Source organism: Eriocheir sinensis, chromosome 3, assembly GCF_024679095.1.
Source record: "Eriocheir sinensis breed Jianghai 21 chromosome 3, ASM2467909v1, whole genome shotgun sequence".
Classification (NCBI taxonomy): domain Eukaryota; kingdom Metazoa; phylum Arthropoda; class Malacostraca; order Decapoda; family Varunidae; genus Eriocheir; species Eriocheir sinensis.
In genome coordinates, this window is record NC_066511.1 from 4,231,968 (window position 1) to 4,256,773 (window position 24,806).

Genomic DNA, 24,806 nt, shown 5'->3' on the forward strand with positions numbered 1-24,806 from the left:
TGTCTGCGATAAGGAGAGAAGGGGAGATAACATAGGCACACTCAGCTGTCATCCCCCATGACGCAGGCTCCTGTCACCCAGAGTGGGTGTTCCACCCGTTGGGTCTTAGGTGTTGCCAGACGTTGCTTCCATAATGGAAAGAAACCAACTAAAACCTACGTGAAATATGTCACAGTGGCAACACAGCTAGTGTAAATAATTGCCAGATACCTACACTCGGCCTCTGACTAAATAACAGCAGGAATACTTCAAATGTGTGGCGCGAAAAAACGCCCAGAGCGTTAGGCGTATTTGCTGGTGGTGCTAAACGCTCGCTGCGAGCTCCAGCCACACTCAAATCTCCCGCGTATGAGAGTGTTCCAACAATATTTCTCACAACACAGGATTGCCAATTGAGTGGGTTCTCCACTAAATTTGGTGGAAAATCATATCAGCCCAGCGCGTAAAATCTACGGATGAGCAACTGGTGGATGTTGTTGACCAATATAGCGACATTTTTGCATAGCTTCACCTACCACATGACTGATATTTTGACCAAATAGTTGTAAATTTTGCAGTTAGCAATACTGCTCTGCCACCACCCCATCATCAAGAGATCTACAGTAGTTGCCTTATGGCTGACCGTCGTGCACGCATAAATGTATGTCTTCACAGGCAACACCACCTGAACGTGCCTGTACTTTCGCAAGAGAGGCTTACATTAACAAATTGTATTGATCTTGGCCTCCTCTTTCCAATGGTGTTTTTGTTTTTTAGCTGTGATGAATAGTTTTTGAGATACAGAGGTTAAAAGAGCGAGCACTAGTGTCACTTGCCGGTGGTGCTAAAAGCTTGCTGCGAGTGCCAGTTGCACTCACAGCAAAAAACACCACCTGAACGTGCCTGTACGTTCGCAGGAGAGGCTTACATAACTGAATCTTATAGATCTTGGCCTCCTCTTTCCAATGGTGTTTTTGTTTTGTAGCTGTGATGAATAGTTTTTGAGATATAGTGGTTAAAAGAGATCCCCTTCCCCCGCAGGGGTGCCCGAGTGCGCCTGAGGGGATAGTCTTGTTGCGAGCACTTAGCAAGGAAAGGGTTAAGAAATGTTGGCGATACAATGTTGTATAGAGTCTGTGGGAAGGTGAAGGAGGAATGTGAGTAGGGGTAGAGAAGGGAAGAGGGAAGGAAGGGTGCATTTTATTGGTCTCCCACAAAAAAGGGCACATGTGGATAGACATGGATGATCTGGTGGTGTGATAGTATGGATGGCAGGTGAAACAGGTATGGTGAGGTATGCATGGGTTTGTGAGTATGGTCATGAACAAAAGGGGGAAGAAAGGCAAGTTTGAGATTTAGTGAGGAGTTGGGTCACTGAAAACTTTCTGGAATAGAAAAAAAAGAGAACTTATACAAGGCTTTATGAATGTAAATAATAGATTAAATGAATTTGGATAATAGATTGAAGCAGGGTGCATAAAATCCAAAGGTTATAAAAGGAATGATTGATGCTTTTGACTCCTTTACAGAAATAGCAAAAATAAGGATAAGAAAATGGGAGACAGAAAGGCATGGGAAGATGGAAAATGGGAGGAAGAAACTGGCAAGTGAAAGATTACGTGAATGGCTACAAGCAAGTGCACAAAGGCAGGTGGGGGGATTAACTGAAAGGCCATGAATAGGAATGAAACACAGTGGTGGAGTGGGAGAAGTGTTTGACATTTTTAGATCAAGTGGATCAGGTATTTTTACATGAACCTGAGTGACCTTCATGTAAACAGGGAACTGAGTGAGAACTTTGGTGGTGATGTAGGTGTGAAGCAGGGCTGTGTGATGTCATCATGGTTATTCAATGTTTGTATCAATGCTGGTATGAGAGAAATGAAAGCCAGAGTAGGAACTAGGTCCAAGGCTGGAAGTGAGAGGTATGGAAAAGTTATTGGTAACAGATGTGTTTGCAGATAATACAGTGTTATTAGCAGAAAGTGTAGGGAACTGCAGAGGATTGCGGATTAATTTGACGGAGTGTGCAGCAGGAGAAAGTTGAAAGTAAATGTTGGCAGGAGTAAGGTTTAAAAAGGCAAGAAAGCAGACTTGTGAGCTTGCAAAGCCATACAGATTTAAAGCAGAGAGCATGACAAAATGTAAGATATTGATGGATTTTTTTTTTTAATCAGAGGAGGCAGTCAGGGGTAAAAACAGATGACAAAAAAATAAAAAAAGTCTGCAGAACCACTGCTCCCAAAGGAAAAAAGTGGATGAAGAACCAATTGAAAAATTCAAAACCAGCTAGCAGTATCTTGACACTCCCTATTGAAATTGTTTGTCATAAAAAGTGGAAATATAACTGAATGAAGGCTGTTCCAGAATTTATCAGCAAATAGGATGAAAAATCATTCTGGTTTACTCTTGCATAAAGGATTTTGATAGCAGAGAGGTGGACTGGAGTAAAAAGACATGTGCAGCAAGGCTACAGAATAGTTGAGAAATGCAGTTAGCAAGTTCAAAAGAGCAGTTAGCATGAAATTGTCAGTAGAAGATACACAAAGATAGGTGGAGACAAAAGAAATGTAACATTGCAGAGGGATTTCTGCAGTAGAAGAAATACAGTGAGAGGAGGGGAGCTGATGAGGCAAAAAGCATTTGACTACTCTGTACAAAAGGGTTATGTGAATGGAGACCCTTGCACATGAGATGCATACTCAGTACAGAGGTGAACAAGCATAGTTAGCATCTGGGAGGGAAAAAAGAACTGCAGGAGGCAAATTGCATAACCCAGAGGAAAGTGATTTAGCAAGATATGAGACAAAATTTTCAGTTGAGATTTTGAGTTATGGATTGAAGTAACTGAGTCTACATACTTTGGTACAGTTCTATGCAAGCATGGAAAGAGACGTGAGGGAGAGAGCAATAACTAAATAATAAGTGCTTTAGGGGGTTATGAAAGGAAGAAATATGAGTAGGGGGGGGGGGGATGGTATAAGAAATAGTATTATCCTCCCAGATCTGTCATATGCAGCAAATAAGTACAGTAGAGAGGAGCTATATAGGAGGTGTATCTAGTGTGTCTAGTGGGGATGGAGAAAACAATGAAAGCATGAATGAGAGATTTGCTATGGATGTAGGAGCAAAAGGTGTGAATTGAGAAGAGGTTGAATGACTGAATCTTGGTGCTTTGAGATGGTTTGGAGTTTTTGGACACATGATGAGAATGCATGAGAATGACTGTGTAGAAAATACATGAAGGCAAAATTGAGGGATGGAATGTCAGGGGGAGACCACCAATGAAATAGATCAATAGAATGGACAAGTATTGGAGAGAGTTGGTAGGCAGAGGACTGAGTGGGCTGAGATTTACATAGATTTACATAGAAAATCAGACCACACAAACCCCATGGTCCAGACTAGGTGGTCTGTCCTTAAACCTAAGTGAATCTACACTAATCAGATGGCTCCAAAACGTTGCTTTTCTACTCTAGTTAATATTAAGTTCAGGGAAGTGACGGTCGAGTTTGTTTTTAAAGGAGTCAATCGTGTTACACTGGACCACTGACGGTGGGAGCTTATTCCATTCTCGCACTACAACATTGGTGAAGAAAAATTTGGTGCAGTCTGAATTTACTTGTCTACATTTGAGTTTTATGCCATTGTTCCTTGTTCGCAAAGTGTCATCGATCATAAACAATTTTGTTCTGTCTACATTCGTGAAACCATTAAGTATTTTAAAACATTTGATCAGTTTTCCTCAGAGGCGACATTTCTCAAGAGAGAACATGTTAAGGATGGAATGCCTTTCTTTGTAGGTTTTGTTGCGCAAGGAAGGGATCATTTTTGTTGCCCGACGCTGAACACCTTCTAATTTAGCAATGTCCTTTGCATGGTGAGGAGACCAAAACTGTACTGCATATTCCAAGTGGGGTCTGACTAAACTATTGTAGAGCGGAAGTATTACATCTTTATTCTTGAATAAAAAGTTTCTGTTAATGAAGCCCAACATTCTGTTCGCTTTATTTGCTGCATCGATGCATTGATGTGAGAATTTGAGGTTTGACACGATTTTGACCCCCAGGTCCTTAACGCATTGAACGCTTGTGAGTTTAACACCGCGCATTTCATAATCGAACTTCTTATTTCTTGTTCCAACTTGAAGGACCTGGCACTCATCTACGTTAAAGGGCATCTCCCATCTATCCGACCAAGCTGATATTTTGTGCAAATCCTCTTGGAGGCTTTGCCTGTCTTCGTCAGTGAGAACCGAGTTACCAATCTTTGTGTCGTCTGCAAATTTACTAATGAGATTATTGCTTCCAACATCCATGTCGTTGATGTAAATAATGAAGAGCACTGGGCCAAGAACCGAGCCCTGAGGGACGCCACTAGTGACTGGCGCCCACTCTGAGTTAAATCCATCAATCACCACTCTTTGTTGTCTGTTGCTCAACCAATTCGTGATCCATTGGTTTACTTGACCATCAATACCTATTTGCTTTAATTTATAAAGTAATTTATGATGTGGGACTTTATCAAACGCTTTCTGGAAATCAAGATAGACTACGTCCAATGATTTGGTTACGTCATAAACTGAGAAGAGGTTGTTATAAAAGGTCAATAGATTTGATAGGCAGGATCTTTTGTTACGGAAGCCATGTTGTGAATCCCCAATTAATGAGCGGCTTTCGAGGTAACTCACAATTTTGTCTCTAATTATGCTCTCAAGTAACTTACCTACAATTGAAGTTAGACTAATGGGCCTGTAATTACCTGGTATTTTTTCGTCTCCTTTCTTAAAAATCGGTCACGTTAGCCTTTTTCCAATCCGAAGGGACGATGTCTTGTCGCAAGGACATATTGAATACGGTTGTGAGGGAGGAGAGTATTTCGCTCTTTGTTTCTTTAAGTAGTATAGGATATACTTTATCGGGTCTGGGACTTTTATTTGTTTTAAGTGAATGGAGAGCTTTAAGGACTTCATTGGTTGTTATTTCAAAATTAGGCAATGCATGCTCGAGATTTACATAAATACTGGTGTTGGTGGTAGCGGGAGGAAGACTGTTAGTATTAAACACCGAGGAAAAGTAATTGTTTAAGAGGTTTGCAATGTGTTGGCTGTCAGTCACTAGTGCACCGTTGTTGTTTGTTAAAGGTCCAATTCCACTTCTGATCACCTTTCTGTTGTTTATATAACTGAAGAAAGATTTTGGATTATTTTTACAGTTGGCTGCAATATTTTCTTCATATCTGCACTTTGCCTGACATACTATTCTTTTTACTCGTCGCCTGGCATCGTTATAAAGTCTAATGTTTTCGGGCGTGCTTTGTTCTTTCTTTAACCTGTAAGACAATTTTCTCTCCTTGACTGAGTGTTTAATTTCACTATTAAACCAAGGTGGGCTTTTATTAGTGTTATTTCGTTTCTCGCACAAGGGGACGAATGTGTTCTGCTGAGTAAGTGATTTTTAAAGCTTAGCCAGGCTTCCTCTATATTGCCATCATCTGATAGTTGTATTTCTGTTAGTTTTTGTTGGATTTCTACGAAGTTAGCTCTTTTGAAATTAGGCACCTTCACTTTATTTTCAGTCACTGATGTTTGAGCTCTAATGTCGAGTGAGTTGAGTGCAGGAACAAGAAAAGTCCTCTTGAGGGAAGTTTCCGTAAAAGAAGAAGAAGAAAACAAAAGAATCAAGAGCTACCTCAAGGTAAGCTACAAAAGAAATTCTTGACACTTACTTATCAGCCACAGCTCGTGCCTTGAGCAGTGCCGCAGTGTAACATATGGTGGCTGACTTGGGCAATGCTATGTCATCATACTTGGCCAGCACTGCCTGAGCATCAGCATATGCCTCAACTTTTAATAATGCTTCTAAAAGGTTTTCATGAAGATTTAAAACATTCATGATTGGAGGCACTTCCTTTGTTAGCTGAAATTTAAAGTGGTTACATTAGTTCCTTATATCTTGGCCATTTATACTGCACTAAGAATCCAAGCAATAGTTAATGATTATATGGAACATTTCATGAGGCATGAAAACTTGATGGCATGAGTCTTTACCTCTCTGAACATCTTTATTGCTTCTTTCATCTTGCCCAGCTTCCGAGCACACATGGCTAAACGCCTCTTTATGTATATGAAAACATTTGTATCTCTTCCTGAAAAAGAATGATAAAACTAAAGACATCCCTTGATTTTTATTGATAAAAAGTGTCATTAATGATTTTTGGACAGTGTTCCAATTTTTTTTAGTTCAACATATATCTAATTATGACTAAAGGTGGTATTTGACAGATGAAAAAATTCTGACTACTTTGACACAATTATCTATCACTAGCCACCCACTGTGTAAGGCTTCCATAGTGCTGCTCTGGTGCTGTGTTACTTGGGACTTTCTGTAGTTGTTTTCAGCATGCTTCAGGGCAATCTTAAGCTTCTTCTCAACTTCAATTATTGATGTACACTCTTCTTCTGCTAGCAAAATATATGCTGAGGCACACTCAGGGTTAAGATCCAAGGCAGACCGTGCTGATTTTATCCGTACTTCTGGATTCCTTTCTCTCCATGCTGTCTGCATTACTGGGGTATAATATGGGCATGTAAATAAAGTTGTGGAATATGATGAAGTGCTAAGTATTAAAGTGAATTCAATGCAGCTAATAGCTCTGACATGTATAACAGTATTCAGATGAGCCTTGTATATGTAACCACAGAGAAAAGCAGCAATGCTACAGACCTGATAAAACACTGCAGCACAATTTTACAATTTACTTTTATCTAATTTGCTAGTGTGGTTTATGATACTTAGAAATAAAATGGTATGACTGAGTGGTCAGCATGCAGGCAAGGTGTCCTGGGTATCAGCAATACTAGGTTAAAGTCTCACCCGCCACTACAAGTTGACAATTTTCAGATAAATAAAGGGAAAAGGTAGTGAGAACTCCATTAATCAAAACAGTAATACCTCATTTTACAAGTGCCTTAGTTTACCATCGTTTTTGATTTACGAGCAAAAATTATAATTACAAACACCTTGGTTTATGAGCGATGACTTGGTGTATAAGCATCCTGTTTGTACAAGTCGAAGACACAAGCGTGGATTCCCTTCATTTGCCGCAAAACGAGAGCGCTCAGTGGGAAACAATGGAAATGGGGTCTCAAGCTGGTGTCACACTGGGCCTTTTTCCTCCAACTGGCAGTAGGCGCAACCAGCAACTCCAACTTTTCTGGGTGTGCGTCACACATGACCAAGGTCGGTTTCCCGTATCCACAATGTAATCAAACCAATCACCCTGTATTCACATGGTGCCGTTTGCAAATGTAAAGGCTGTTGTGGCTTGAGGTGCTGATACTCAGCAAAATTACTTTTATTCTGTATAAAATAACATGTAAAATGATTTTTATCCCGTTGTTGGGCCTCCTCCTTGTAAGAATTGGGTATCTCTCTACCAGCCGTCTGGGGGGTTGCGTGGCATGCTCCGCCTTCCTCCATTGGGGTATATCCCCAACGAAATACCAAAAAAAAATATATATATATATATTTTTTGGGATATGGGACGCATTAATGGGATTCACATTAATTTAAATGGGGAAATTCGTTTTGGTTTACAAGTTTTTTGGCTTGCGAGCAAAATTCCGGAACGAATTAAACTCATAAACTGAGGTATGACTGCATTTGGAAATTGTGCTACTAAGGATTTCAGAGGCTGTGCGGCCTCGTTTTTTGGGAATAATATCGTAACGAACAATCGTATCGGTACGAGATTTTGCGACAGTGTATTTCACACACTGCCTTAATTTTTAAGGGTATCGCCAACCGCCACAAGTAGAGAATAAAGGCACTTGTCCCTATACCAAGAGGGTAAAGTCATCAGTGTCAGGCAAAGATACGAACACAACTACCAGAGGCTCCGCCCACCTTGTTCCTCTTCCCTCCATCTCCCGCCTCCTCCCTTCTCCCTCAATCTCTCTCTCTCTCTCTCTCTCTCTCTCTCTGGAAGATACATACATACTCGAGAATGATTTTTTTTTTTTCAATTAAGGCATGCTTGATGTGACACTGGGACTTTAATTTTGAGCATAGTGATACACATCTGGGCCGTGGGCGTAATGACATGTGAGAGTAGGGTGAGGTGGTAAATGATGACTACCATGATTGATGGTAGAACGATTGCTCGCTTGTATTTGTTTCTCTCTCGTTTGTTTTTTGTTGTTATACCTTCGCAATTCTTCCCGTTACCATACTTTCAGCTCTTCCTGACAATAAAATTAATAGCACCACTATAATTTGATAAGAGCACCATTACTTTATCAGTAGGTACATGCTATACAATAGCCCTAAAACGTACCATAAACCACCAAACCACTACGCTACCAATAGTTACGGAGGTAATTAGGCTATGTTAGTAACACGCTAGCGTATACTCTACTTTATTTAAAGGATGCCTATCAGTTTTAGAAATAGTATATAACGCCACTACAATTAATGCATGCCTTTCATTCATTATAGTTGGCTTCATGAGAGAGAGAAGAGAGAGATATATTGAGGGAGAAAGGAGGCGGAGATGGAGGAAGAGGAACAAGGTGGGCGGAGCCTCTGGTAGTTGTGTTCGTATCTTTGCCTGACACTGATGACTTTACCCTCTTGGTATAGGGACAAGTGCCTTTATTCTCTACTTGTGGCGGTTGGCGATACCCTTCAAAATTAAGGCAGTGTGTGAAATACAGTCGCAAAATCTCGTACCGATACGATTGTTCGTTACGATATTATTCCCAAAAAACGAGGCCGCACAGCCTCTGAAATCCTTAGTAGTATTGCTGATATCAGTGGATCCTTAATTTTTAATAAGCAACATGCCACTACAAACTCCCTCACTTACTTTCATACTCTGGTTTCCCAGCATCAGCTTCACATGTGAAGAAGGTTTGGTGGTCTTGGGCTGACAAGTTCATGTCATAGTAGGTCAGTGGCTCCTTCTTAGTTGACCATGTCAGCCGCTGGTACTCTGAACCCCTAAACAAATTGAGGGGGTTGCGCCAGACTTTACACTCTGGAATACATGTGTTGTCCATTAAACACTCATACACAACACTTAGAACTTACAAGGAGCAGATTATGTAATGTTTTTGTTTGATTAAAAAAGATAAATCAAGCACACTGCTCTTTAGAGAATGGAAACAAGACACAGGAAAGAAAATGCCCCAAAAAGAATTGTCAAGCTAAGTCAAAAGACCTTTAAGGGACACCCTTCTCCCTGTATTTCCTCCTGCCTACAACTTGAACTCTTCCAAGAGGAGGGTATCAGGACACCTCTCCTCCCGAAATTGACCCCTCTTTCAGCCACTTCTTTGGATTCTTTTTAGGAGTAGCAAGTAGCAGTTTTTTTTTTTCTTTTTTTCTTTTTTTCTGTGCCCTTGAGGTGTCTCCTTTGTTGTAAAAAAAAAAAAATAAATAAAAAAAAAAATAAAAAAAAAGTCCCATCCTAACATTCTCTTCCACCTCCTCCTCAAGGCTTCGTATTTCCTCATCATTTATGTTTTTTCAGTAAGTCTTTCACTGACTTAAGTTCTTCCTTATCTCTTCTTGGTTTATATGTGATGTTTTTTTTCTTTCATTCCAAATATTATAAGACTCTTTTTCTTACCCGCTACATCTCTCACTAAATCTTCATTCTTTTTCATGACCTTGACTACCTCTTTTTCTGCATTTTCCTTCTCTTCTTTTAGTTGCTTTTCAATTATTTCCTTCAAGTCTACATTAGCTATGTCACCTTCTATTTTCCATGTCTTTATTTAATCCAGTACTTCCTCCTTGACTCTTTCCTCCTTACCCATTATACATTTCAGGTCTTCATTTTCCTTTCTTACGACTCCTAGTGCTTCCTTTACCATTTTTTCTTCATATTTCGCCAACTGTTCTTTCAACTTCTCATTTTCCTGAACCAGCTTTTTCTCCCTGTCTTCCAGACTTCGCACTCTTGATCGTAATTCACTGTGATTTCGTCCCTTGTTTATCCTCCTCTTCCATGGACTTCACTCTTTCAATACACGCGTTTAGTTTTTTCTCCACTAACAACACTCTTCTAATCACAGCAGATGATTCTGTTACCTCAAATCCAGTGAAACTAGGCTTACTGGTTCCGGAACATTCGTCAAAGTCTAGGCCTCCCATAGCTTCTTCCCGCATTTTCTGCCTTGTTCCAGTTCCTCTTCCTCTTCTTTTCCATGTCTGCCACCCCTCATCCTCCTCACTTATTCTACACCAGCTTTTTAAATTCTTGCATGGACAGGAGATGGGCCTGAGCACAACCCTGACCCTGTAAACACAACTTGGTTTGCAGACAACAACAGCACGGCTCCTTGACCCAGGTCTTCTCTGTTCGCCTTCTCAACAGTATTTACCTAGTTGTAGTTTTATAGGGCCTGGGCTTATGCTCGTATGGTCCCATCTCCGCATCTGTATTTCTTCAACTTTTCCTTAAAGCTTTGCACACTCTTTGCCGATACTACATCCTCACTTGTCTGTTCCAAACCTCTATGTTTCTTTGAAGGAAGCTATATTTGTTTAGGTCTCTTAAGCATCTTCCTTTCCTCAGTTTTTTACTGTGTCCTCTTGTGTTCCTGGTGTTTATTCCTTCTCTTAGTAGTAACTCCTCATTATCTACTTCTTCCATTTTGCCCAATAATTTATAAGTTTGTATTAAGTCTCCCCTTTCTCTTCATTGTTCTAGTGTTGATAGGTCCATTTCCTTTAATCTTTCATCATATGTCAATCCCTCCAGCTCTGGAACCATTTTTGTTGCCATCCTTTGTATTCTTTCTAGTTTTTTTTATGTGTTTCTTCTTATGGGAAGACCACACTGCCTCCACATATTCCAATTTTGGCCTAATCATTGTGGTTATTAACTTTTTCATCATATCCTTATCCATGTAGTGGAATGCTAATCCTATATTTCTTGCCATGTTTTACGTATCACCAAATATCCGATTAACATGACTCTCTGGCTGTTGATTATCTTGTATTGTCACTCCCAGATCTCTCTCTTCTTGAACTTTCTTTAATATTTCTCCATCTCCCATTTTATATGTCCATTTTGGTCTTCCTTCACTCTTTCCCATTTCCATTACATGACATTTCTTCACATTGAATTCCATCTCCCATTCAATACTTGTTGTTGTTACCACGTCTCTCTCTCTCTCTCTCTCTCTCTCTCTCTCTCTCTCTCTCTCTCTCTCTCTCTCTCTCTCTCTCTCTCCATTTCCAAATCTTGTTCAGGTTATCTTGCAGAATTTCAGTCTTTACTGTTACTTATATGTCTTAGCAGTTTTGCATCATATGCAAAGAGGCTCATATAACTGTTTACCCCCTCTGGCATATCATTTACATATACTAGGAAAAGTACAGGTGACAATACCGATCCTTGAGGCACTCCACTCTACAATTCTCCATTCCGATTTTATGTCCTTTACCACTGTTCTCATCTCTCTTCCCCTAAGGTCGCTTTCCATCCAGTTTTTAATTTTCCTTTTAATCCTCCTTAATTTTCCAGCTTCCATAGCAGTCTTGTATGTGGAACTTTGCCGAACGCCTTCTTCACGTCCAAGTAAACGCAATCAACCCATCCGTCCCTTTCCTGTATTTTGTCTGTCACTCTTGAGTAAAAGCTCAGTAAGTTTGTTACACATGAGTGCCCTTTTCTAAAGCCATATTGTTTACTTGTGATTATATTGTGCTCTTCTAGAAATATTGTCCATTGTTTCTTTATCACTTTCTTACATATTTTACATACTACACTAGTCAGTGATACAGGTCTGTAGTTCAGAGGTTCTTCCTTCTTTCCACTTTTGTATATGGGGACCACTTCAGCCCTCCACCACTCCTTTGGCACTTCACCAGTTCTTATTGAGCATTTAATGATATCATATACCTGTCCAAACAACTCATTTCTGCATTCTTTCAATATATAACCTGACTCCATCTGGTCCTACTGCTTTCCTCTCTTTCAGCTCCTCCATCATTTTATATATCTCCTCTTTATTTACTGTGACTTCTTTCATATGAACATCTATCTTGTTTTCTTGTGGTTCGTTGAATTTTGATTCTTTTGTAAAAACTTGCTGGAACTTTTTGTTTAGTAGCTAAGTCATGTTTTTAGGATCTTCGATTATCACATTCCCATCATTCAATCTTTCTATCGTTTCCCTTGGTTTGATCTTTCCATTTATGAATCAATAAAACAGTTTAAGTTGTTCCTTACACTTTTCTACAATATCCTTTTCATATCCCTTTTCTTCTTCTCTCCTTATTTTCACGTATTCATTCCTCGCTACCTCATAATCTTCTTTATTCCTTTTTTTTTTCAATCTTTTCCATGCTTTCTCTTTTTTCTTTTTCCTTAGCACATTTTGCATGAAACCAGTCCTTTTTTCCTTTTTCTTTAGGTTCATATTCTGGTACAAATTTCATAACTCCTGATTTATACGCCTCCATGAAAATATCATACTTTTCTTGCACTTCACTTGTTCTCTTTAACTCATCCCAGTCCAGCTCTCCATAGTAGAGATTTTCCACGTCTGCCTTCCTATAGTTTAACCTGTTTCTTTTATATGATTCACCCCCTTCACTTCCTTCCTCCTCTGTTTCCATCTCTATTATCACGTGGTCACTCTTACCTTAATTCATTCGTAGTGCATTCCCTTTGTTAACACCAGGTCCAGTCTCACCAGTTCGTCTTCACTTCTATATCTTGTGTTTTCCTTCCCCCATTGCATCATCAAGTTTTCCATTGTCAATCTTAAAAACCTTTCCCCCCATCCCGTTTCACTACCTCCACTTTCAAACTTCTCCCAATTTACCTCCTTACAATTAAAGTCACCAACTAATAGGACTCTTTTGTTTGCCTTGAGTAGTCTACTTAACCCCTTGCATCCGATGACGCAGTATACGCGTCATTTCGTCTCTCATAGCATATCCGAGTGACGCGTATACTGCGTCATGGTCATTTCAGCCAGTGTGTGTTTTATTTCTTCTCGGGTATAGTACTCGGATATGGGAAGGGCGCGCGATTTGACAGCTCGTAGTGAAGAGGTTAAACTCTGGAAGGTATCTTCAATCATGGTCTCATATTCTTCTTTACTCCATGAGTTAGTTCTTGGTGGTACATAAGTTGCTATAATCATCATCCTTTCTCTGTTTTTGTTCTCCAGATTTACACTCACTATTTCCCCCTTTCCTACCCCATATACTACTGAATTTACTAATAACTCCTTTCTCGTCATTATCATCACTCCTCCACCATCTTTGCCGTTTCTACCTTTCCTCCATACATTGTAGTTATTATCAAACACTATTTGGATGACCTCATTCAGTTTAGTTTCTGTTAAGCATACAGATACGTGTGTGTGTTAATAGATAGTCAAGAAGAGAATTAAATGACATTTGTTTGTAATCTTGATCTAGTGACTTTATAATGGCTCGTCATACGAAATCTTAAAATCTTTCGCAACGAGGTGTCGAGGGTGAGGTAGTGCTGATGAGGCATTGAGGGTGGCGGTACTGGTAAACAAAGATGGGTATGAGGAGCGCCATGTACTTGCCCAGTGCCCTTATACATGTTATTGTATTTTCTCTACATTTTCATTGCTTGTTTCTGTTTCTTTCTGTTTTGTCTGACCGATTGGAGTGTCGGCATGGTATGGTGGTGGCAGCGAGGTGCCAGGCAGCACCCCTCATAAACAAAGAAAAGTACAGGGTGCACCATGTATATTCCACAGTGCCCTTACACATGTTATTGTGTTTATTCTACATTTTCATCACTCGTTTGTTTTGTGTCAATTTTTGTTTGGTTAGATTGACTGGACTGTCAACTTGGGTGTGAAATTTGATAGTTCCTTCAATCATTGCCTCCAAGTCATGTACTTTGGGTTGAACTCATGCACTTAAAGAGTTTGTGGGTTATAATTTTCAGGTCCTCGTGTAGCAGGCATTTCACGTACTGTGAAGACGTGTAGTGGGCATGCCTGTTGTAGGTGAAATATAATTGGGCTGAACCCCTATTTTGTCCCTGTTTTCACTCATTATGTAAGTTATTGGCATTATTTAAGTCATATAAGCATGCAAAGTGATAAAATATTTATAACAAAAAAATAATCTGATAATTCAATTATGAGTAATGAATCAGGTGCGTGGGTAAGACAAAAGGTGGTGTTCAATGTGGGAAGAAGGCTACTGGACTGCTCTTACTCCTTCCTCCTCACCATCGCAACTACCACCACCACCACCACCACCCTCCTTCCCTCCTCTCAAGACATGGCTTAAACCACCGCCAAATACATACTAGATGGGAATTTAGGCCAATTAAAAGTGGCAAGAGGTGGCTATATTGCATAACAATAAATATGTATGAAAAGGACTGAGGCAGGAGACTGAGGGGAAGTGGTGTGAGGGGAGGGTGAACAACAATGATGTCATGTACTCTGCCTGCTAGTGACTGATTTGAACTGGGTGCCAAGAATGTTTTCATTAGATTCAAAACTTCCCTGTTAGATCCAAAGATGGATGAAGGTCCAATAGTATCGTTACATGTGAATTCATCATATAAGACCTCATTAGATGAGATTTTACTGTATTCCTGGGCTTACCTGGCACACTCTGCTGGTTGTTGTTGTTGTTGGAGTTTGTGGTGGTGTTCTCAGCAGCATTGTTTTCCCCTCCACCAATCCAGGTACATATTGAATATATAGACACTCATTATGAAGGATATTCCTGTGGCTTACATCTGCACTGGCACAATTGTGGTCTGTTGTTGTGATTTGTTTCAGCAGGTGTTCTCCTCCACCCATTCAGGGGTCCTGAATGGGTTAAGAGACACTTGCTCAATGAAGGATGTGCCATACTTCCGAAGTACTACACAATTATTGCACCACCTATACTAACCTCTCCTTCTCACCAATTTTCTCTCTCTCTCTCTCTCTCTCTCTCTCTCTCTCTCTCTCTCTCTCTCTCTCTCTCTCATCATCCTTCCTTCAGACTGGAAGATGGCTAATGTAACACCAAGCTTTAAGGAAGGAGACAAAGGAGTACCGAGTAATTAGAAGCCCATTAGCCTAACCAAGTGGTTCCCAAACTTTTCCAAGCTGGTGTCCACATGGCTCCCAGATAAGTTTCCAGAGCCCTCCCCCACACCAACCCACACATATACAAACACACACCTCTTTCTCTCTATTTGGTATGCTGCAAATTAAAAATAACACTGAACACAAAACAAACATGTTCCTTTAGCTCAGACATAGTGTTTGTGACATAGATTTTGTCATTCAAATTATATAAAAACAAAAAGTTATTAATTACTCCTAATGCCACTTTTCTGCCCCCCTATACCCTCTTTTTCATCACCCCCTCGCCAGATATTTCCACTGCCCCCAGGTGGGTGGTAACCCCACTTTGGGAACCACTGGTCTAACTTTAGTAAAAGGTAAGCTTCTCAAGGTAATAATTAAGAGACAAAATTGTTATCTTGAAAGCTGCTCACTGAATATGGATTCACAACATGGTAGCCTACCATAACAAGAGATCCTGCTTATCAAACCTACTGACCTATTATAATGACCTCTTCTCACTTTATGATGTAACAAAATCACTAAATGTAGTTTATCTTGATTTTCAAAAAGAATTTGATGAGTTCCACATTATAAATTACTTTGTAAAATCAAGCAACTAGGCATTGAAGGTAAAGTATACTAATGGATTGCTAATTGCTTAAGCAACACACAGCAAAAAGTGGTGATCAATGGAGTTAACTCAGAGGGGGCGCCTATCACTACAGTCGGTGTCATGAGAGCTGGAGGGGATAATCCTTCAGGGCTGGACTTGCGGATTAGGCATCATTGCTTGGGTGACGGTCTCTGCGCCGCTGATTGGCCTGTTGTTTACTAGATCTAACCTGAGGGAAATTGTTTACCATGACATACCCTACTATCTCTTGCTCTATGCCACCTCTTTAAATCAGAACAAATGATACCTAAATGTAGTTATTCTTTTATCACTCTTCCTTATGGCTATTTATTAGCCACAAATAATGAAAATACATTTCAGGATTACTGACGATGAAAGAGAAGAAAAGTTTTTTTCCTTAGCTCAATGTGTGCGTTATGACTACATAGCATCCCTACACTATGACTAAGTCAGGACTAAAAATATACCAAGAAATCTTCCAATAAATGAGTTAATGAATGATATTGTGTAGACTGTAGCCTAGCACTTTGTATAGTCTGTTTCACCAAGATATTACAGGCGGCCACACCCCCTCATGCTCTTCAATTTTGACTGGCCAAGTGGCTGCCAATCACTGCTGGAAAAGATTAGTCTGCTTGCCCCAGGAAGCTTGCTCTGCGCTCACACAGCCTCACTGGGCTATGTGATGCATAAAAAAATATGTTAACACCTCAATATCACCATGAATTATTAAGAACGCAATTTCACCATTGAACATCGACAATGCCTAAACTTTTAAAGATTATGATGAGACAAAAAATATGGTCATAATTACACTTAACTTGAATATAGAAAGAAATATAAACTTGTTTTATCATAGAAAAAAAACAATCTTCATTCATCACATGATATCTACGACAAAAAATAATTTGTCGTCTTGTGTTATAGAATGAATGTTATAGATAATGACTCAAGGATGGCAATGCTACTAAGAAAACACAGGTAGGCCTTGTGGTATTCCAGATAGTATTAGAAAACTTAGAACATGGAACAGAGTCATGACACCAGAGACCAAGGCAGAAGCAAACTGACGGGTTCTGCACGGTGATTGGCTGCCATAGAGCTAATCAAAATCAAGAGAGAAAAAGAAGAGGCATGGCAGCCTGTAATATCTTGGTGAAACAGACTATAGTAGTAGGAAAAAAATCTGACTTTGTATTCCTACCCTTCAAACTATCAAGCTTGCTGCTTGCCAGTGGATATTGTTCGTTTATGTGCAGTTCTGACTTAGTTTTGTTAAGAATGTTGTTTCATATTTATCTATAATAGTTCAAAAGACACGTACAATCATTCCTCAGTGTATGAGCTTAATTTGTTCCGGAATCTTGCTCGCAAACTAAAAAAAACTCGTAAACCAAAATGAATGCACACCGTACAGGGGAGTTCTGTTCCTACAATACGTCGTAACCCGATTTTGTATGTAAGTCGAAACACATCCTCTATTAGAAGGAACTGTCAGCCCCAACCCTCACACGATCAATGTTTGTCGTCGTCTCCCTTTGCCGATTGTTTCACAATGTCTAATTTCACTTCCATTGTGATGGCTTTCCTTTTCTTCAAAACACTGTCATCAGAAGAGTCTGCCTTATGCTTGGGAGACCTAATGAAGGCAAAAAGTCATTGAAAAAAGAGCATAAACCAAAGAGAGCGAAAGCACAATAAACAAAAATAGCGTACAGGAGAAAATGAGCTTGCCTTCTTTCTTGGTCAAGTGCCTCGGTCACACAAGCTAATTTCTCTGGAATTTTGTGCTGAGATTCAAAGTCAGCTGCATTTCACAAGAAACTCGGCGAAATTCCAGTCAGAATCTCGGCCACCAGCATGTCGGTTATTTTCTCTTGAGGTCGACAAGTTGTGGTCACAAGAAGAAGAAAAGCGTATCAGCTGATCGGTCCAGTAGCTATCTGCATGTTCATTCCAGTACCACAATGAGTTCCACGAAGCTAAATAAGCTTGGAGTAAACAGGTTGAGTCTTGTCCAGGCATAGCCACTGCCTCATCATGTCTGGGCCCTCATTGCTAAATTCTCGTAGCATTTAAAAGTAGCAACCTGTAACACACACTCTCCCTATTTCTATGAGCCAACCATTCACAAGTATATATAGGTGCTTTCTTTTGATTTCATTCTTTTTGTTCAACAAACACCACAAAGCAACTACTGGAAATATAATGTTTTTTTATTCAAGAGTAATAGATATAGTACAGGAGAGACAGATCGGCAGACTCCATATTTTTTGGACCTAAAAAAGGCATTCGATAAAGTTCCACATAAAATATAGCTGTGGAAATAAGAACATAGAGGATTAGGGAGAAAAATGATAGAATGGTTGAAAAATTACCTATCAAACAGAGAAATGAGAACTATGTTGAAAGATGAAAAATCGAACTGGAGAAAGGTCACAAGTGGAGTGCCACAGGGATCAGTGGTAGCGCCAATAATGTTTTTAACATACATAAATGATATGCTAGAAAAAGATGATACATGAGTATGTTTGCAGATGATGCCAACCTGCTTAGAAAAATAAGAGATGATGATGACTGTAATAAACTGCAGGAAGATTTAAATGAGATACATGAATGGAGTAAAAAATGGGAAATGAAGTTTAACGAAAAGAAATGTGACACAGTAAAAATGGGAAAAAGTAAAAATAGACCATGTAGAGTGTATTGGATGGGAGGAACAATTATCGACATAATGAATGAAGAAAAACACTTAGGAGTCATATATAATACAAGATAGAGTGACACCTGAGAAGCACATAAAGAAGATATTCGGAGAAACATATACAAGTCTGCTGCAAAATATTAGTGTGGCATTTCACTACTTAGATGGGGGCATGATGAATAAAATAATAACAACATTGATTAGGCCAAGGTTAGAGTATGCAGCAGTAATTTGGTCACCCCACAAGAAAAAGGATATAAGGAAACTTGAAAGGATACAAAGGATTGCAACTAAGATGGAACCTACAAGAACTGTCAAGTGAGACTAGATTGGAGGAACGCAGCCTACCAACACTCACAGAAAGAAGAGAAAGAGGAGGCCTGATAGCACTGTACAGGAATACAAGTGGAATGGATGTGATGGATAGAAATAATTTAATCAAGACAGTAGGGAGGAGGCAACTAAGGGGACACAGCAAGAAATTGAGAAAGGGGACTTGTTTGAAAGACATAAAGAAGTACTGCTTTCCATACAGGAGTGTGGCTATATGAAATGGACTAAACAAAGACATTGTTGAAGCGGGTAGTGACCATAAAAGGAAAGAAAAGTTTGACAAATATAGCTTGAGAGACAGGACTAATCGAGCTTGAGCTCAGGCCCTGTATACTACAAATAAGTAAATACATGGGGGGGGGGGGGGGCAGAGAGAGAGAGAGAGAGAGAGAGAGAGAGAGAGAGAGAGAGAGAGAGAGAGAGAGAGAGAGAGAGAGAGAGAGAGAGAGAGAGAGAGAGAGAGAGAGAGAGAGAGAGAGAGAGAGAGAGAGAGAGAGAGAGAGAGTGTGTGTGTGTGTGTGTGTGTGTGTGTGTGTGTGTGTGTGTGTGTGTGTGTGTGTGTGTCAAGGGGTTAATGAAGGAAGACATGGTGCTTTCCCTGAAGAAGCATTGCCATCTAGAATGACCTCGAAAAAGGCCATACCTATTCAGGAGTTTAAAGCTAACCTTGATCAACTACTGAGATTTGGATATGCAAACCCACAAGCGTAGCTTGCTTCCTGTATATTAACCCATTAACTGTGGATTTCCTACAAGAAGACATCACCAAGCTACAGGAATGGAACAAAAAGTGGCTGCTACAATTCAGTAAAGAAAAATGTAAAGTCATGCACCTTGGGAGGGGATATCCAGCATACCAATGCCACATGGGAAACACCCCACTATTCACTACAGAGGCAGAGAAAGACCTAGGACTGTATGTTACCAAGCTACCAGTGAAAATCAAATCCGTGCCAATCACAGCGGACAGGTTAATTACTATGTAAATACAACTAGGTAAATGCACACATACAAACTTTTTGGGAGGGAAAAAGAGAATGTGGTGGAAGGGTATAATACTGTAGATAAAGAACATTTAAACTTACCAATATAAGACCTGAGATGAGGGAGGATGTTCCCGTGAGTGCAACATAAAACTTGGGTGTAAGTGTTGACAGGAATACTGTGGCTGCAAAGAAAGAAAATACACAAATGAGGTAAATGCTGGTGCTAGTCTTCTGGGTTTTATTCATACTACTATACCCTAGGTCTGACCTGATTATACCCTCTTCCAGTGGTGGGCACCACTAACCGAAAAGTTAGCTTTGCTAACTGGTAATCCACTAACTAGAAAGTTAGCTTCACTTACGCTAAACCGCGAAACTGATAAAGAAATTAGTGGAAGCTAACACTAACCACTAATTTTCTTGTAAGGATTTAGCTTTGTTTTAGTATTATTGCTCAAAAACCCTTAAAAACAGACCTAGGGACCTGAAATTTCAATATGTTGTAGCTTAGACAAAAAAGTTTCCCTAATAATCATCCAATTACCCTACTTTAACCCGTAAGCTGCGGGACTGAGATTCTGAGTGCGTCGCCTAGTGCGGCTATATCAGCGAGAGATTGACCTTCAATAAATGATATCTAAGTTACATAAACGTGTCATAAATATTACAATACACATATCTGTAGCTCGAAATGTGTTGTATCCTGCATATTTCTTAGATTTTTCTATCACAAAAATGTTTTTCTGGCAGTATCTGAAGCCGCGGCGGAAACTTTTTGGCGCCTGTTTGAAAAGCCCGCTTCCAGAAGGCTTACAGCAGCTTACCGCTCAGCCGCCCAGAAGGCGTACAGCAGATTGCGGGTTAAGGTGTAATTTACCCAAAAGTGGAAGCCCTGAAATTGTTGTATCATGTTGCTCAACTGGTGCTGTCTCTGCCCACAATGGACAACAAAAAACCCATATGAAATTTTTAGTGAACTTAAAGTAAGCGGAGGAGAAATTACGTACATTTAGCAGAAGCTAACTGGTCTGCTAACTGTTTCCAAAGTTAGCAAAAATGCTAATCAGCTAATGAAAAAGTTAGCTTCGCTAAGTAGCGGTTAGCAGATTAGCGAAACCATGCCCACCACTGCCCTCTTCTATATTTTGATAGAGTAACTACCTATAGAAAAAGAAAATATCACACAACTAGATCTATGATTTTTTACTGATAAATATATACTCATAAAAGTCCCGGTGTCAGTTTGCATAATTTGTATTTAAAACAAGCCCTGAGTAAGTTAAAATACTGAATGAGACATATACCTCAAACAAAAGTAATCTCCATTGTAATACCATATAAATATAAATATAATTTATCTTCAAAATGTATTTTAAAACATACTGGGATTTTTATTATAGAATTCAATCAAGACTCCTTACTAATTTAGCAACTATATATAATTATTCAATCTGACTGTAAAGGCTGATTCCATTATTTGAATGAAACATAAACAGGCACAAAAACAAATCCCATCTATAGTACCCTCCCGAGATTCGCGCTTGCTTCATTCCAAAAGTATAGCGCTAAACTCAAGGATCACAAAACTCGGGGTATTGAAAACACTGAAAAAGCACTTGTTTGTTCCGACCCGTGGAGAAGCTGACTTTTTTCTCAGAATACGTATCTTGGAAAGAGAAAGAAAATGAGAAAAGAGAATGGGTCGTTTTGAAGCTGCAGTTGAAGGTGGCTGCCTTACGATTGGCTGACACTTCTGAAAACACGCTTGTGATTCGCTGTGAGTCTGATGACGTCATTGACGGCGCTCACCAAATCAGCGGCCTCGCTGCCTTAAGGTGGTGTCACACTGGCCATTTTTCTCCAACCGCTGGGGCTACAGGCAACTGCAGTTGTCCGTACGCCCAACCAGGAGAGAGTTGTCGGTTGTCCAAAAGCTGGTGTCACACTGGGCATTTTTCCTCCAAACGCGTTGGCGGTTGGGGCAACCGGCAACTCCAACTTTTCCAGGTGTGCGACACACACGGCCAAAGTCAGTTGTCCATATCCATAATGTAGGCAAAGCAGTCGCCCTGTATCGACATGGCGCCGTCTGCTAAAGCAACGATGAAACAAGAGCTTTGTGAATCTGAAATTAATGTTGATAGTTAAATTGATAGTTCATATTTTTTACCAAAGGCCATTAGCGTGCATCTTTGAGAATCCCGCCCCAGCACTTGTAAGCACGGTCAACACGGTCACTCAACTGATTGTCTAAAGCTGCTGGTGTCACACTGGGCCTTTTTCCTCCAACCGCGTTGACGGTAAGGACAACCGGCAACTCCAACTTTTCAGGGTGTGCATCATAATGGCTAAGGTCGGTTGCTCAAATAAACAACGTAAACAAAGCAGTCGCCCATTATCGACATGGCGTCGTCTGCTAAAGTAAGGGCCGTCGTGGCTAGTGCTGAAGTTACCCAAGTTATGGACTGATTGGTGCAGTTAAATGAAAGGAAAAACCGGTTGTTAGCACAGTTATGGCTTCAAAGACGGGAGAACAGGAGTGTTTACCCAAACCTTGTCAGAGAACTGAGCTGTGAAGATCAGTGTTGTGTATACTAAGTTCTTGGCAGTCGAGACATTGGCATGTGCCAAAAAATTGGGCAGATATCCAAATATTTCCATCTTATTGCAGATTTGTTCAACTCTACCTGTCAGGACTTCCACCAATGAGCGATTCTTTAGTGTCCTTAAATTGTTTAAAACATACCTTAGGAATACAATAACATAAATCATGATCAGTGACAATGACCAAAATTTTGATCATGATGAAGTCCTTGATGAATTTGCACGGAAAAAGACGCCTAAATTTGAGGTAAACCAGTTTCAATGTATTGTTGTTCACGGTAACTAATTCATTTAGTTAAATCTTATTTTATATTCATTTAATACCTGACCAGCTTTCCATGTATCTTGTAAAAATATGTATTTCAGCAGCAGCCTGTATAAACGAGGACTACACAACATGTATGAATATAACTTTTTTTTCCTTGCCAGTATATTACTTTTTTATCTGAAGTAGTTCTAAAGTAAGTAGTGTTGTTTTGAGGGTAGATCTTTGCAGTGCAAATTACAGAAATGAACAAGATTAAAAGCAATGTTCGCTCAAGTAACAAAATAAATACGTTTCAAATTATTCAAATCCCCCAGATTTATGTTGTACTTATATGCTACCAACAAACTTCTAAAATGTACAATCTATGTATATGTATGTATCAATGCATGTATTTACAAAAAAATAATAGATTTAGCCTAACAGTCTAACCCAAATACCCAAGCTGTTTGGGATCCCTGCGCTTGGAAAAAATTCTGGACGCAGAAAATATATATATATATGTTTATATATATATATATATATATATATATATATATATATATATATATATATATATATATATATATATATATATATATATATATATATATATATATATATATATATATATATATATATATATATATATATATATATATATATATATATATATATATATATATATATATATATATATATATATATATATATATATATATATATATATATATATTGCCCCCCTTTCAATTTTCTGGGTGCATTGCTTGTTTCCGTGACTCTACAGGAGTGTGTGTGTGTGTGTGTGTGTATGTGAGAGAGAGAGAGAGAGAATAATCCACCATACGAAGTATAGCATAAACAAAAGGACAGAGTTTCAATCCCTTGGCGAGGATTTTTGGATATAAAGAATTACATGAATATATGAGGAGCTTAGAATCACACTGTACCAAACGCCATAGTACCCGAAACTGAGTTAAGTATAGTACTGGTACCGTGTTCCCCAAACATCCCTCTATCTGGCGAACGAGTCAGAGGTACAAATTGAATGCCGCACCAAGGTCGAAATTCCCATAAAGTAAACATAACTTTAATCCCTCCATCGCACAGCCTCTAGCTAAGCCCAGAGCTTGGAAGCATACGATACCAAGCGTCTCCTTCAAGGCACCTCGTGGTGTCAAAAACTCTCAGCCAACAAGAACTAGCGACACAAGGCACGTAGCGCCGTCGAGCTCTTCTAGGCGAATGGGAGTGCGGGAGACATGCCCCCCTGGTCAATCAGCATCAACGATTCCATCGCTGGCGCCAGATTCTGTTTACACACTGTGGAGACGCAAGCATTATCATTTCTGTGCTATTTTAGTTTTACCACCAAAATACCATCTCTATGAGTTATTCAAGTGGTGAAGGGGAAGGGGGAGAAGTTGCTGCCCCTGTAGGAGTCAGGAAAAGGTTGAGGGGCCTGATGAAGTGGAAACACCAACTTTCCATGTTATAATTGTCATGAGCTCCGTAGTCAAATTAATCATCATTACATACATTATTGCTGTCATTATTGTAATGAGTATGACAATGTGATAGCAGAGACGTTACACAACATTTACAAAGAAAATGCAATGGAATATCTCTTTTAGTTCATGAAATAAGCTTGTTTAAATGTCGGCAAACTTTGGAGGCGATATTTATTTATTTATTTATTTATTTATTTTTTTTTTTTTTTTACAGCGCTTGGTACTGTATGATTCTAGGCGCCTTATATATAAAATGTTGAAATAATGGAGGTGTAGCAGGCCAGAGAGAGAGAGAGGGGCCTGGGGGGAGCTCTCTCTCTCTCTCTCTCTCTCTCTCTCTCTCTCTCTCCTCCCCCAGGATGACTCCCCTTCTGGCTGCCGACCTGATAACTCCTCAAGCCTTTTTCTTCTCAATTTCTGCAACATTCGCGGTCTTCGTTCTAATTTTCATTCTGTGGAACACCACCTCTCCTCCTCTAAACCTCACCTTCTCTTTCTCACCGAAACACAGGTTTCTGAGGCTACTGACAGCAATCTCTACTCTGTTCCCTCCTACTATCTCTATCCTAAATTTCAATCCAAAGCTGGATGTTGCGTCTTCGTGCGCAACGATATCACTTGCTTTCGTGCCCACGACCTTGACTCTTCTGAGTTTTCCACCATCTGGCTAAGACTTCATTGTCATTCTATTACTAAATACATCTGTGCTGTTTATCTCTCACC

The 24,806-nt window shown here is 39.6% G+C and overlaps 2 protein-coding genes across 2 annotated transcripts in view; both read right to left on the reverse strand.

The window, feature by feature from the left end:
- Positions 1–14,686, reverse strand: part of LOC127003808 (protein ST7 homolog) — a 53,907-nt gene extending 39,221 nt beyond the window's left edge. Inside the window, exons 1-5 of the mRNA XM_050870862.1 lie at positions 14,609–14,686; positions 8,848–9,018; positions 6,314–6,547; positions 6,029–6,126; positions 5,707–5,897 (exon numbers count right to left, since the gene is read on the reverse strand). Of these exons, the coding sequence (XP_050726819.1) occupies positions 5,707–5,897; positions 6,029–6,126; positions 6,314–6,547; positions 8,848–8,920 (596 nt within the window). The 5' untranslated portion in view covers positions 8,921–9,018; positions 14,609–14,686. The remainder of the gene's footprint in view (positions 1–5,706; positions 5,898–6,028; positions 6,127–6,313; positions 6,548–8,847; positions 9,019–14,608) is intronic.
- A 4,736-nt stretch (positions 14,687–19,422) lies between these two features.
- Positions 19,423–24,806, reverse strand: part of LOC127003816 (uncharacterized) — a 30,634-nt gene continuing 25,250 nt past the window's right edge. Inside the window, exon 2 of the mRNA XM_050870874.1 lies at positions 19,423–19,906. Coding sequence (XP_050726831.1) covers positions 19,731–19,906 — 176 coding nt within the window. The 3' untranslated portion in view covers positions 19,423–19,730. The remainder of the gene's footprint in view (positions 19,907–24,806) is intronic.